The sequence below is a fragment of the Ochotona princeps genome, chromosome 22, assembly GCF_030435755.1.
Source record: "Ochotona princeps isolate mOchPri1 chromosome 22, mOchPri1.hap1, whole genome shotgun sequence".
Lineage (NCBI taxonomy): Eukaryota > Metazoa > Chordata > Mammalia > Lagomorpha > Ochotonidae > Ochotona > Ochotona princeps.
In genome coordinates, this window is record NC_080853.1 from 932,728 (window position 1) to 947,264 (window position 14,537).

The window sequence follows — 14,537 nt, forward strand, 5'->3', positions numbered from 1 at the left end:
CCAGGCACACACACTTGTATATGCACACTCGTGCCCAGGCACACACACTTGTATATGCACACTCGTGCCCAGGCACACACACTTGTATATGCACACTCGTGCCCAGGCACACATACGTGTACACACACACACACACACTCGTACCCAGGCACGTACTTGCCTGCACACACACAGTTGTGTCCGGGCACACTCTTGACCTTTCTCAGAAACCACTCCGAGCGCCCCTTGTCTGCACAGAGGACCAGGCAGCTGGTTCATGGGCCCGACCGACAGGGTGGGCATGAAGGCCAGCACGGGCCCCAGGAGGCCTGAGGCTACTGCTAAAGGCACAGTCACGGGCTGCTGTGGTTCCCATGGCTGCCACTGCAGCAAAACAGGGAGACACAGCATGTGTGTGCATGCGTCTACAGGTGTGCCTGTGCATGTAGCTGGGACCCCAGCAGCCCCTAAGGCTGGCTCCCAGCCCGTGGCCTGCTCTGCTGTGTCCCGACTTCTCCACCAGTGGCCCTGCCATCCTGTCGTAGGCCCTCACCCTGAGACACAAGATGGAAGTGGGGTCAAGCCTGGACAAAGACTTGGGATCTGGGATGTGCTCACGGCCTGGTGAGGACAGGCGTGGCAGGACTGGGCACTGCCTGTATGCTGGTGCTAGGACAACTCGATTCTTGGGCAGTCATGGCAGTGGCCCTGGTGCCCATGCCCTGGGCTCTGGTCCCAGGGGCTCAGCAAGGGTGTGCCAGGGGCTGAGGCCCCAGGAAGGGGGCGCTGGCCAAGCAACAGCTGCTGCTACCGACCCTGGCCTCGGGTTCTCCTGGGCACTCCTGCAGGAACCTCGGGGTAGGCTGCCTGCTGGCTGGCACTGTGTGCCCTCCCCAAGGGTTCTCCTGGGCACTCCTGCAGGAACCTTGGGGTGGGCTGCCTGCCGGCTGGGTGTGAGCCACACTGCTTCTGCGCCTGAGCTCTCCCTGTGCCACCAGCTCCCTGACCTCTGTGTTGGAGTCCTGGCTGTGCTGCCCCCAGGGTGCCATGGAGGGACAGAGTCCTCCAGTTCCTCTTTGTTGGAGCCCATCTGCCTGGTGGGGTGGCGGGGAGAGAGGGGGGACAGAGCCTGGAAGGAGGGGTCCAGGGGACAGGTGGCCTTTGTGGGGCCTTCCCAGCAGGCCTGCAGGGCTCGGCGCTGCTGCTCCACACTCCTGTCGGTTCAGTGTGGCTCACTGAGGGTCCAGCACCCTTGTCCACCGCTGGGCTCCCCAGGGCATGGAGAGGGCCTCCCGCCTGGGCGGGCCCTGGGTGGCCCCAGGATGGCGATGGCTGTATTCTCTGGGGTGTCCTCCGGGGCACTCAGGTGCCCAACTCCCCCCCGGCAAGTTCCTTGTCTCATGATGGGGGCCGTGTGGGGCAGTTGCTGGCCCTGTTCAGGCCTGTACTTATGTTGCACACCCACGTAGCATGCACACCACCCGGTGGCTGGGTCCTTGGCCCAAAGGCCCGTCAGTCCATCCGATTTCATATGGATGCCTCCTATGGGATTGCCATCCCCCCACAATCTCTCCCCCCAGCTGGCCCTGCCCCTCTGCCCTGTGGAGCGGTGCCATCCCCCACAACCTCTCCCCCCCACATGGCCTCGGGACTCACAGTGCTGCTAGTGAACTCAGGCGGGTTGTCATTCACGTCTGTCACGGTGATAATGGCCGTGGCTGTGTTGGAGAGGCCGTAGTTGAGGTTTCCCTCCATGTCCGTGGCCTGGATGATGACCGTGTACTGCTGGACTTTCTGGGGGATACACAAGTGGGGAACAGTCTAGGTTATGAGCAGGTGTGGGCACTCTGCATCTGAGGAGCCCGCCCCCAGGATGGAGTTGCCTGGCACGGGGGCCCATGGCGGGGCCAGGCTGCCAGGAGCTGTGCTCCTGAGGTCAGAGCTGCCAGTCGGGGAGACACAGCCCGCCCCTCCCTACAGGTGAGGAGGGAGAGCAGGCGGGAGACCTAGGAGAGAGGCAAGAGGGACCTGCAGAGGGACCGGGTGACCCGGGTGGGCTGCAGAGGGTCCTCCCAGCGATGGTGAAGGGGGGCAGGGCTCGTGGCTCCTCGTGGCTCCTCGTGGCTTGGCCCTCCTTACACACTGTCCCAGCGGCAGCCCTGAAGGCTCCTCACCTCTCCACGGTGCGTCCAGAACCCCACGGAGTTGACCCCTGCCCCTTGCTCCGCGCCTTGCAGGACAGCACTTTCCTGTTCGGGAACCAGGGGCTCTGCCTCCAGGGGAAGCCTCTCCCCTCCCCTGCGTGCCCCTCACAGCGCCCTGCTCAGGGCAGGCTTGGCGTGGGCTCAGGAGAGGAGGCTGGGCTGGGCTGGCCATTCCCTGCCCACATCTAGCAGGCCTGGACCTCCTGGAAGAGGGCATGGGTCCCAGAACACGCTCTTGTCCGTGTGCACCCCTGGGGCCCTGGCCTACCACCCGGCATGTCACCAACACTGGGTCAACGTTCATTGTGTGAATTAGGTTAATGGCTAAGTGGCTGACATCTACCAAAGGGAGCTACGATGCCATGTGGGCAGAAGCAGCTTACCTCCACCTGTGGGCCACGGCGTAGCTGAGCTTTCTCACAGTAGGTTAGCTGTACCTCCTTCCCTTCTGCCACCGCCTCAGCCTGCACCCCGTGCCTCCCACCACCCCATCTGGCCAGCCCTCACATCCCCACATCTGTCCACTTGATTGATTGACCCATCCATTGAGCCATCCATCCATCCGTCCAACAAATCCCTGCATCCACTCACCCATCTGTCCCTCCGTCCACTCACCCGTCTGTCCATCCGTCCACTCACCCGTCTGTCCGTCCCTCCACTCACCTGTCTGTCCCTCCGTCCACTCACCTGTCTGTCCATCCGCCCTACCCCTCAGGCTGTGCCCTGTGCCTCCATCCACTCACCCGTCCGTCCGTCCACTCACCCGTCTGTCCTTCCGTCCACTCACCCGTCTGTCTGTCCGTCCACCCACCCGTCCGTCCGTCCATCCGTCCGTCCACCCCTCAGGCTCCTTCTACAGAGCCTTCCTTTTTTTAATGTTATAAGGGAACAGTAAAAGTTATTAATTTTTCCCCACATTAATATTATTATTTCTATATCTGGGGTAAGGGGGAGATAAAGGGAGATGCCCCCCCAGCCTCCCACCCAGCCCAGGTCCCCAAAGTGGGGCATGCTCCCAGGGTCCTGCTCAGGTGGTTTTGATAGCTTATCAATTCTGAATTGCTGCCAATCTCGCCGTTCCAAGCATGATGAGGTCGCTGCAGAATCCACTGGCTGACACAGTCCCTTCATGCTTGGGGTTCTCAGATCAGCACTTCAGTTGGAGGGATCCCCAAAGAAACTTCATCTGAGGTGATCCCAGACCTGATTCCTGTGTGTGCGTGCCAGTACAGGGGCCGGCAGCGTCCGCCGCCCCAATCAGCTTACGCACATGTGCAGAGCCTGCCTGTGTCACTCGCTCCCGGCTGCTGGCTGAGGTTGCTGAGCTCCTCCTACCCACTCCCGACAGCTCATGGAGTGAGTGACTTCCTTAGGGAGGTGCCTGCGAGGAGGGAGCTCTGCACACAGGCGCAGGCAGGGCAGGACAGAGCACAGGCGAGAGCCACCCAAGACTGGGCCCTGGGTGGACAGGGGCTCACGGCTTGGGGGGAGGGCACAGGGGAAGCCACGACTGTTGGAGAGGCTGCCCGGTTACAGATGTGCATACACAGCCCAGCTCCCTGCCACCCTGGGGCAGTGCCCACAGGGACACGGGCAGGGGGCCTGGCATGTGTCCTGAATGTGGGATGGACACTGCCCAGTGACCATGGCTAACACTCCAGTTGCCAGGCTGTCCTGGGCAATGGCACCATTGAAATTAGTCTTCCGTGCGTGTCCAGCTGTGTGGTCAGATGTGGGCCATGTGTGCAGCTGTGGACATGGGGGACTGGCTGCGGTGGAGTGCACTTCTCTCGGCTTCCAGCTCAGAACCCCAGCATGAAGACACCCTCTGCCCTGTCCAAACCAAAGACACCCCTCCGCCCTATCCAAACCAAGCCAACCCTGCCTGTGCCCCACAGCTCCGTGCTTGGACACCGCTCCTTAGCCATGCCACCTGTGCCCCACAGCTCCGTGCTCGGACACTGCCCCTTAGCCATGCCACCTGTGCCCCACAGCTCCGTGCTCGGACACTGCCCCTTAGCCATGCCACCTGTGCCCGATAGCTCTGTGCTTGGACACCACCCCTTAGCCATGGGCACCAGGGGCGCCTGTGGGAAGGGCTGAGGCCTTGGGTGCTGCTGGTCTGGGTCATGGCTTGCTCTCTAGCTGGGGACAGTGCCAGCATTGACAGCTAGCCTGGCAAGGCCAGTCCCAATGCCAGGTACCAGGGAAACCTGGGTGAGGATGTGGGGAACTATGAGTGGGGGTCTTCCAAGCCCACCTGTGGCACCATGCCAGCTGCCGCCTGCCATGGCCGCCTCAGCTGCCCCCTGCTGGTGGAGCAAGCCAGGCTTCCATGTAGGGTGCCTCCCCCGACCACCTGGGACAGACATGGACATGCTGGAAGCACTGCCCGGAGCTGGCCAGTGGAGTGGTGTGGGCACCCCGGGCTGGGCCTCTCACTCTCGGGCTCCCTGGCTACCCTGGGTCATCTCTGTGTCCCTGTGCAGGGGCTTCCTCAGTCCCCACTGCACTGAGATTGATGCTACGACAGTGACACAGGCAGAGAAGGGCGGGATTCCAGGGCTTGTGGTGTGACATCACCCTCCCAGTCTCGCAGCATGCTATGCTCTGGCCTGGGAATCAAGCAGGCTACTGCACACAGAACATGCAGGAAGTGTGTGCCCACGTGAGGTGTGCACCCATGAGGTGTGTGCCCACGTGTGCCCATGTGAGGTGTGTGCCCACGTGTGCCCACGTGAGGTGTGTGTGCACACATGAGCCTGCCTGTTGGCACGCATGTATGTGTGCGCACATGTGTAGTGTGAATCTATGCATGTGCTTATGTATCTGTGAGCATTGTGTGGCATCTGATCGCCACTAGAGGGCGAGCTGGGCTTGCTGTTTGGAGCCGGCAGGCGGCTAACCCTGCTGGGTGATCCTCAGGGCTGCTCCAGGCCAGGGCACCCACTGGGGCCTGGCTGAGAGGGCCGGCCCAGCCTGCTGGGAGCTCCGACGGGCACGCAGAGGTGTGGGCACAGTGGCTGTGTTCCTGGGTACCGGTGTACGTTGTGTGCTGTCACACAAGTGCATGTCTGGGAGGGGTCTCTGCTGCCTGAGAGACAGCAACCATGGATCCCCAGCTGCCTGCCTGACCCCTGGCCATGACCTTCGCACCTGCACCTCCCTGAGGATGCCAGCAGCACGGGTCCCGGGCAGAGCCTGCCCACACAGCCAGCCGGGGCAGCCCATGCTGTGCCCTGTCTCCTAGTCCCACCCTTCCCAAGGATGCTGGGGCTCCGCCTGTGGGGATTTGAGCGCCCTATTCTCAGCTGCCCAGCTGGGTTTGGTCATGTGCTGGGAGCTCGGTGGTTTCTGTGCAGCTGAGGGCCCCAGTCGGGAGCATCTGCTGGGCTGCCGCTGACCGTGAGGTCCCAGGGACGCCCAGCGTGGGTGCAGGCAGTGAGCTCATCCAGGCGGTGGTGACGCCTCCTCCAGGACCCATGGGGGTGCTGCTGTGGAGAAGTGAGCCCTCCTCACCGCACCTTCTCCCAGGGTGCAGGGAGAGCCAGGCAGAGGCCCTGGTGGCATGAAAGGATTGGGGTCCCAGGCCCCATGGCGAACAAAGGCCATGTCAAGTGGGTGCAGCGGGCCACGTGCCACTTCTTTGGTTCCTGCTCCATCACTTCAGAACGCACGATGGCCCGGCTCACAGTTGGGGGGCACGGAGCAGTCCCCCCTGCTTCTCTGGGCCCACCCCTCTCCGCATTGCCCCATGTCAGCAGGGCTGTCCCAGGAGGCTCTGCTGGCTAGGGACCAGCCACTCTGTCACTGCTGTGCCCCGCGCGCGGCCCGCCTCACCTCGCGGTCCAGGCCAGCGGCCACTGTCACGATGTCCCCGGTCTCGCTGTTGATGGTAAACATGTTCTGGGACGGGCTCTGGGGCATCTGGGTCACAATGCGGTACCGCACCATCCCGTTGGCCGTGGTGCTGTCGTCCGCGTCGTTGGCTGTGACCGTCATCACGTAGGTACCTGGAAAGCAGGGAGTTGCTCAGAGGGCACCCCGGGCAGGCCTCACCAGTCGATTGCAGAGTGCTCCTCCTCCTGAGGCCCTGGCTGTGCCATGAGCAGGACATCCGCTGGACCTCAGAGTATGGACCTGCCGACCCCCTCCCTGCCTGACCCCCCAAACCGCTAAAGGATTTCAACCAGAGCTGGAAGTTTCTTCAAGGTTGTGGCTCTGACCTCTTCTGTTGAGCAGGGCACCCAGGCCCAGAGCTGCACACATCCGAGGGCCCCAGCATTCTGTTCGTTGAGTCCACTTAGGGACTTATGGGGAGCACCTCAGAGGCATGGACCAAAAACACAGTGTGGTGGTATAGAATGCTGATCTTCTATCTGCAGTGCCAGTAACCCATGTGGACGCTGGTTCAAATCCCGAAGCTCCATGTATGACCCAGCTCCCTGTTTACACCCTGGGAAAGCAGTGGGAGACAGTCAAAAACCTTGGGACCCTCAACTCACGTGGGACTGGGCTGGGAGACCCACGGGAGGGGCCCAGGAAGGGACGCAGCTGGAGACTCCTCGCTGGGTGTGCACAGAGCGCTATGCTCACAGTACCTGCTGCAGGGACGCGGAGCCCGGGGCCTTCCACGGAGGAAGCCGTGTGGCCGGCGGAGGCCCCTGCGCCCACTGCAGAGGCATAGCGTTCCTTGGCAAGTGTGGCAGTAAGGCAGGGCCCGTGTGCCTGCTCTGGGAGAGGCAGCAAGACACGGGCATCTACCAATCAGCTCCCACTAACAGGCGCGGGCAGAGCTGAGCTCTTGCCAGGGTCTTCCTCGGGCCTCTGTGCCAAGGCTGCCATGTCTTCAAGGACTGATCTCGCAAACCTTCAACTGCAGTTTAATTTGAAAACTAAGTCAGCCCCATAATTGGCTTTCTGTTCAAATCACTGAGGCTAAAGGTTTAAATTTTTAGCATTGGGATGACTGTTGGGCATCCCAGCCCCGGGTGGGGTGCACCCCCAACACCCCCAGCACAGGAAAGACGGCACCAGCCACTGAGCACAGCACGCCTCGCTTGGACGACAGCGCCCTGACTCCATCCGCAGTGTGCGCATGCCCCTCCTGCTTCACACTGTGCAGTGACATCTAGGTCAAGATGTACACCCAGGCGTCCGCACTGCGGCGAGCGGCTAGGAGAGCGGAGGACTCGGTTAGAGACTTTAAGCTCTGAAACCGTCAGTACGGGCACCACTTTTCTCCAGCAGCTCTCGAAACACACAGAGCCTGGCGCGCACTGCCCATTTGCAGTCCAGCTACTAGGGCGCTCTTGGGCCCGAGAGTTTGCTGTCTGAGGCCTTGAGTGACGAGGGTGAGAAGCATATGTCCCAGGCGAGCAGTTCATGAGGCTGTCAAGACAGGTGCCCGCTGCCACCCTGAACCCTGGCTGAGCCGCAGGCTGCGTGTGTGCAGCCCTGGCCTCCCTCTGTGCCCCCACAGACCCCTGTGGGACCCGGCAAAGGGCTTGTCGCTCTTGAGCCGCCAGCCGAGCCCACTGCCTCCAGGCGTCTAGGCAGCCTGCTGATGGGGACCACAGTCAGGCACCGGATGCAACTCCCAGGACGCCCCCGTAGAAGCAAACTGCAGTGAGGTGAAGCCACCGGCACAGCTGGCAAGGAAGCAGCAGAGCCGCTTGGAACTTGCTGTTCATCTTCTTGCGGAACCAGATTCCAGGGAGCAGGATGCGGCCTTGGCAGGGCTCACTGCACCACAGGGCTCTGGGCGACGAGTGGGACAGGGCGTGGGAGGCGCTCGCTTGGGTCAGGACCTTTTGTGAAGGCCACACCAGGCCCGTGTGCGGCCCAAAGCGAGGCCTCGTGGCCTCCTCTCTGACCTGGTCTCCTGTCTTGGGCCTCTCCCAGGCTGCCAGTACCCCAATTGCTTCATGCTCTGTCCCCAGCTGCATGTCACCTCTGCACAACAGCCCCCTGTGGCCAGCCGTGTCCTGCAGCTCTGGGCACCCATCGCAGCCCTTGCCTCGTCCACGGAGCCCTCTCATCCTTGGTCTGAGCCCACCCTGGATGCTCGCTGACATCTGAGCGGGGGGCCACGGACTCCAGGGAGGCCCTGCCCCGTTAGCCCCATGCGCTGGCTCACCCGGCTTGGAGCCCTCGTCCACCGAGCCGTTGTAGACCTGGTTCATGAACTCGGGCCTGTTGTCGTTCATGTCGATGACATAGATGTACAGGTCGATGGGGTTCTCCACCTTGTTGCCGTTCATGTCCACGGCGTGAGCGCGCAGCTGGGGGCACACAGGTCGTTAGAGTGGGCCCGTGCAGCCAGCGCAACTCCCCTGTGCCCTCCGCCAGCGGGGCACAGCTCCCGGCTGACCCGTAGCCTTGGGGTACACAGCTCCCGGCTGATCCATAGACTTGGGGCGATACAGCACCCGATGACCCATATCTTTGCAGGGGACACAGCTGGCTGACCCACAGTCTGGGGTGGGGGCACAGCTCCCTGCCCCGTGACAGGAGGCAGCCCAGGCATGCATCGGCAGCTCCTCTGCACGGGCAGAAGAGGGGGTGACTCTCAGAGTCCCCCCGGCGACACTCTACACACTGATCACTGACCCAAGGCCAGCAGTCACAGCTGTGTCTAGCAGGGGGGTGGGACTTAAAGCTCTGTGACTGGGAGGCCTACGTGGGACCCCGGGCAGGGGATGTGTGGGGGTGCAGAGAGGCCGGGTCTCAGCGGGGGCATGGTTAATAGGGGCATCCACCGTGTCCAGCCTAAGGCCAGCTGTGAGGAATTCTGAGATGCCCCCTGCCCCAGACTGCACTGGTCCTCGCCCCAGCCAAGAGGGGCAACAGGGCAGGCGCTTGGCTGGTAGACCCCCCTGCCCTGGGGGAGGGGCTTCAGGGTACTGCGCTGGACCTGCTGGTTTGGGGAGGTGGATGGGGGCTGGACACAACTGCCCCAGAGCACCTGACCCCGTGGCAGGGGCGCTGGGAGGGAGGAGCTGCTGGCTGCCCAGTGTGAGGAGAGCAGCCAGCTTGAGGAGGGCAGGGTCCTCTGGGAGAGGCCGCTGTTTGGCCAAGGCCCCTTGGATGGAACCAGGCAGAGGGCAGCGTGGTCAGTGCTGTAGGCCACTGGGCTCCTGGCCCCAGGCGCAGACGGGATCGCCCCACTGCTGCCCACGCACAGCCACGACCTTGGCTCATGGCTCCCACACCTGTCAGGTCTCTAGGCTGGTGTAGGGAGGATGGTGTGCCCATGGGGTGCTGCCTGCAAGCGAGAGGGGGGCCATCTGGGGATGTCTCCCCCTTCTCCGGGAGGGGTGCCTGTGTGACGTTTGGGCTGTGGCAGGGTGGTGTGGCCTGCAGGTGCTGGTCAGGGTGCGACCTGCGGCGACCAGCTGGTACCCAGGGCCGTCCTCCTGCCCAGACCTGCCTCACACGTGGGCTCTGTACTGGCAGAGCCCTGCGCGGCCCATCCCCAGGTTCCGGCCTGCTCTGGCCTCGTTGCTGCACACTTGCCTCCCAGTGGACATTCTAGGAGAGAGAGCCCGTGGCCTCCCCACAATGCTGGGTACAGTTTTAAAGGCCAAGCGTCCTGGCGGCCAGCAACTGGCAGGAGAATGTTCCCGCAAGAAATCAAAGCGCCTGGTTCTGCTGGGAGCAGGCCTTCAGAAAGGCTCTGAGCCAGGACGAGTGCCCGTGGTGGCTACAGCAAAGGAGTCCATCACAACGTGGTGCCAACCCAGCCGCGTTCTCCTGCGGGCTCCTCAGAACAGGATGACAGCCGGGGCTGGGTGTCTGCGGGGCCACGTTCAGCCCTGCTGGGCACTCTTCCCTGGGCAGGAGGGAGGCCAGGTCCAGACGGGGCGGTGACTTGCCTGAGGGCGCACTCCTGGCCATGGGGCGTGGTGGACTGGACTCGCCCTGTGTCTTTGTGCAAACGCTAGGGCTCTCCTCTCTCATTCCTCCCTCCACTCCAGCAGGGCAGCAAAGGCTGTCGGACACTTAAACCAGGGCCGGGGGGGGGACGGGCGGGCTGAGCAGTGCGGACGCTGGGTAGCCTGGGCTGCTGCCCGCAAGGCCTGGAATAGCCACAGGCCTGGCAGGACCCCAGGAAGGAAGGAGGCATGGCTTGCAGGAGCCCAGGGTGGCAGCCGGTGCTCCTCGCTGGGGTCTCCCATTTAGGACCCCAGGGTCCATGCGGCGGGACTGGGGTACTCACATGGTAGGAGGCTCGCTCCTCCCTGTCCATAGGACGCGTGACATACATGCGACCAGACATGGAGTCGATGCTGAAGACCTCCATGGGGGGCTGGTCGGCACCCACGCCCGTGACGCTGTAGCGAATGGGGATATCATTGTCCTTGTCTGAGCGGATCTGGAAGGCAGGAGTGGCCGGGGGCGTCAGCCTGCTGCTGGGGCCTGTGCTTAGCCCGATCCCTGAGTCCCCTGATCTGGCCTTGCTGGAGGAGCCTCGGGGACCTTGGCTATACTGAGAACTGAAAGGGTAGTTAGGGGCCAGGGGCCTCGGGGCGCCCCCAGCTACACCTGGCAGTAGTTCTACCCCTGCGAGGGGTCTGGGGGTGCAGCCAGGACCCCTGCCCTCTGCCAGCCAACTCAGGCTCATGACATGGAGGAGGAGACGTGGTGGGGCCCCTGGCTGGTGGCCAGTGGAGTGGCTGGGCTCCCCAGGTAGGCTCCTGTCTGCTTGAGTGAGCAGGAAGGTTTTGTGGCAGGAAGTGGTGGCCTTGGCCTGGCCCAGGGGCTCTCAGTGCTGGTAGGAAGGAGCTGGCAGGGGTCTGTGTCCCTGCAGGGTGCAGGCTGTGCCGTGTCTGTGCAGGGTACAGGCTGGTCTGAGCTGGCGATCCCATGTGTGGGAGTGAGGCCTAGAATGGCAGTAGAGCGGGGCCCAGATGTGCAAACCAACTTTGAGGCCAGCCCCAACGAGCCTGGGGTCCCTGGGAGGGGCCTGGCTGTGAGCAGCGGGAGGTGTGAGGAGAGGCTGAGGGCCAACATAGGAGGGAGCGGGCCCCACACTTGAACCTTGTTCCCACTGTACTTTGGGGAAAGTGTAATTTGCACTGTTTCATCGTGACTCTGGGTTGAATCCTACCCACCCCGTTTTTCAGCGTGTGTCATTGGTTAAACGTTCATCTGAGAGTCAGAGAGCCGTATGGAGGCTCTCACCCCCTTCTCAGGGTTCCCTGACACCAGCTTGGCTTCCCGCATGGGGGCCCAGGCAGGTTTGGGAAGCGCATTGCGCCTCCGCCGGCCCCTCCCCATCACTTGGGGGTTTCCTCAGAAGGAGACCCCCTCAATGCGCACAGGACACAGGGGTTCTGCTCAGCTGCCACACGCCCCACTCGGCCCCTGTTCCCACCTGCTGTGCTCACGTCCTGTGTGGCCTGGCTGTCCTGAGACAGGCTGCTCAGAGCCTTCCCACAGAGCAGCCACCAAGCTGTGGTGGGTGCTGGCCGGGACTCCAGGGCAGGGCGGCAGCGGACGCACGTGCAGCGGCAAGGGGGTGTGTGGAGTGAGGCACACGCATTGGTTTGCGGGGTGGACGTGCACCTGTGTGCCTGCGTGCCTGCACTAGTTCTTGCAGAAGGCCTTGGAACCCGTTAGGAAGAGACCGATGTCTTAACACTGAGACTCACCAGGACCCAGCTTGGCATGGACTCCCAGCCTTGGCGTCACACAGAGGGGGTCTGGGCATGCCTCGCTGCTTTGAGGGTGCTGGGGGCTCTTGTGGGGAGCTGATGGGCCCTACGTGACAGCTGCCATGGAGATTGTCTGGCTGTTCCCACACTCCCCCCACCGCCCAAGGTGGCGTGCATGTCCGCAGGGACTCGTGCAGATCTGCCTCTGATGGGCACGCTGAGAGCTGGGGTGGGTCAGGGAAGACCAGGTTGGGCAGTGGGCAGACACAGATGTGGCTGCGTGGGGGGCCAGGCCATGTTCCCCAGGCAGGGTCCCCCTCCTTCCATGCTCAGAGTTGGAGTCCAGGGCCTGGGGTTGTTCACCCTGGGATACTGATGTCCTGCGCCCCACGCCCAGCCGTTCTCTCACTGGGTGTAGGCATGCTCCGCGCCACGCCCAGCCTGTCTTTCATCCTTGCCCTGGGAGACCCTCCCCTGCCCCTCAGCCTCCTGAGGGGTCAGGTCTTTGACCCTGGGCCGTGCCCTGCTGTCCGCAGCTTACTGGGGGAAGATGCTTTGGGGTGGTGAGCCCCACCGAGGGATGGAGGACTGCAGGGGTGGACATAGGGGACCAGCAACCCTTTGGTTCCATCCCATGGGCAGTCCCATGGCACCGCGGCCCTGCTGGCTCTGCTCTCCTGACTGGAGCATTAGTTGGCCCGTTTGCCCACATCCTGCGTTTAGAAACCCAGGACCGGTGGTCTGTGCTGGCAAGGAGGAGGCAGCTCTGCCCGGTGCCAGAAGGACAAGGACCCTGTAAACCGAGGGTGGCTCCCACCCCGACTTCCTCCCCACGGTGGGGGCCAGACAGGAAGCACCTGGCTGAGGGTAGCCTGGGAATCCTCCTGGACTCGGCCATGGTGGGGGACAAGCTCATGGCCACAGTGGGGGGCTTGTCCACGGCCACAGTGGGGGCCCCAGTCATGGCCAAGGTAGGATGCCTGGCCACGGCCACTTCCCTGCTTGCGAGTGCCTCCCTGGGCTAGCACGTGCCTGAGGACAGAGCAAGGAGTCCCAGACCACGCTGCAAAGCTGCAGGCAATTCCAGTTGCCAATCACTGGCCATGTACCCCCTTTGCCACCAAGGCCCAGTGTGAGGTGCCTACATGTGGCCCATGGCACTCCCAGGAGGGCGATGGGGCAGATGTCTTGGAGCTGCTGTGGAACGAGGTAGCTTGGAAGCCCACCAGGCCCCCAGTCATAGGCACAGCCACACCTTGCGGGGCCAAGGCCGCACAGCCCGCAGAGCAAGCTCAGGGCTTTCCGCTGAGAGGTGTCCCCCAGGTGGGTCCAGCTTACCCCTTGTTTGTGGTCAGCACTGATGATGCCCACCCCACTGAGCCCCGAGAAAGCACCCTGGGGCCTGGTCTGCGAGGAGTCCTGGGCACTGTTGGGGACAGCTGGGCTCTGCTGGGCTCCCACAGCTCTGGCCTGGCCTCTGCCCACGTCTGCCGGGGCCTCCACTTGGGGCAAATGCATCCACACCAGCAAAACCAGAGGGGCTTGCTCTGTCCACACCTGAGGGACGTGTGGCAGCGAGGGGACTTACCCGCACCAGCTGCTGGGGGAAGGGTCCGCGGGAGTTCTCCGGCACGTTGATGGGTGGGATGACCCAGTCCCGCTTCTGCCGCCGCAGCCCACCAGTGCTGTGGAGCTGGGGCCAGGGCAGCAGCATGTCCAGGGGGGCCGCTGGGGCGTCCAGAGGCGTGTTCTTCCCTCGCTGCTATGCCCGGGGTGGGAGGGGACAAGAACAGAGGGCAGTTAGCTTCTGCACAGGCCTCAGAGAAGGGAGGGGGGAGGAGGAAGGGCAGGGGGAGGGGAGGTGATGGAGAAGTAGGAGGCAGGCCCTCCCTGGTGTGTAAGGAAGCCGCAGTGTGCCCTCCGTGGTCGGGGAGCATGGCTGAACACAGGGAGTCTGGCCCTAGGCCGCCGGCCTTCGCTCTTGGGTCCCTGCCTGCCAGGGCCGCCCTCTCTGCCGTCCCTCAAGCCGGGTGCCCAGGAGTGGGAGTGAGCAGCAGCCGATATACCCATGCCAGGGGTGGGAGCCTACCACAGGGCTCTGAAGGCTGCTGCCCTGCTGTCAGCCAGGCAGTGGGCTGAAGACAGGTGTGTTGGGACTGCACTTCCAGTACACCAACTCTAACAGGGGGTGAGGATCGTGTGGCCCACCAAGCAACGGGCCAGGGACTTTCTGTCCTTGAGCTCGGCTGGGGAAGGGGTGGCGGTAGAGCTTCCAGTGCCCTCTGGCAACCCACTGCGACCCAAGGGCCGGGCCAGCGTTCCCCGGGGCTGGGGGCGGTGGGGTCAGCTCCCGGGCCCCGGGCGTCGGTCTGAGGTTTCTGGGAGTTGTCCTAGGCTGGGCTGCTATTTCGTTTGTTAACCTGCTTGGGGTGAGCTTGTGTGTGCTGACTGCCCTAGTGTTGTTGAAGTTCGTGGCTTGTAGCTGCCAGTGCTTTAAGCTGAGACAAATGCAGCCACAAAATCTGTGGAGGCTGGTGCCAGACCTGCGTGGACTTCCGCTTGCTGGATGTGACGGCACCGTTCGTGTGCTGCCTTGTCAGCGTGTTCATCTTCAGGGAAGCTCAGAGCTGCCGGGGGAAGCTGATAGCGGATCGAGGAAGGCCCTTGCACCCCGCCTGGAGTGGACTGTTCATGC

At 63.2% G+C, this 14,537-nt stretch overlaps 1 protein-coding gene across 2 annotated transcripts in view; it reads right to left on the reverse strand.

Moving 5' to 3' along the window:
• Positions 1-14,537, reverse strand: part of CDH4 (cadherin 4) — a 140,951-nt gene that overhangs the window by 6,711 nt on the left and 119,703 nt on the right. Inside the window, exons 4-8 of one of the 2 annotated variants that reach the window (XM_058679506.1) lie at positions 13,431-13,601; positions 10,405-10,560; positions 8,323-8,467; positions 6,024-6,196; positions 1,636-1,773 (exon numbers count right to left, since the gene is read on the reverse strand). In XM_058679506.1, coding sequence (XP_058535489.1) covers positions 1,636-1,773; positions 6,024-6,196; positions 8,323-8,467; positions 10,405-10,560; positions 13,431-13,601 — 783 coding nt within the window. Of the gene's footprint in view, positions 1-1,635; positions 1,774-6,023; positions 6,197-8,322; positions 8,468-10,404; positions 10,561-13,430; positions 13,605-14,537 lie in introns of both variants that reach the window. The other variant, XM_058679505.1, reaches the window with a different exon arrangement.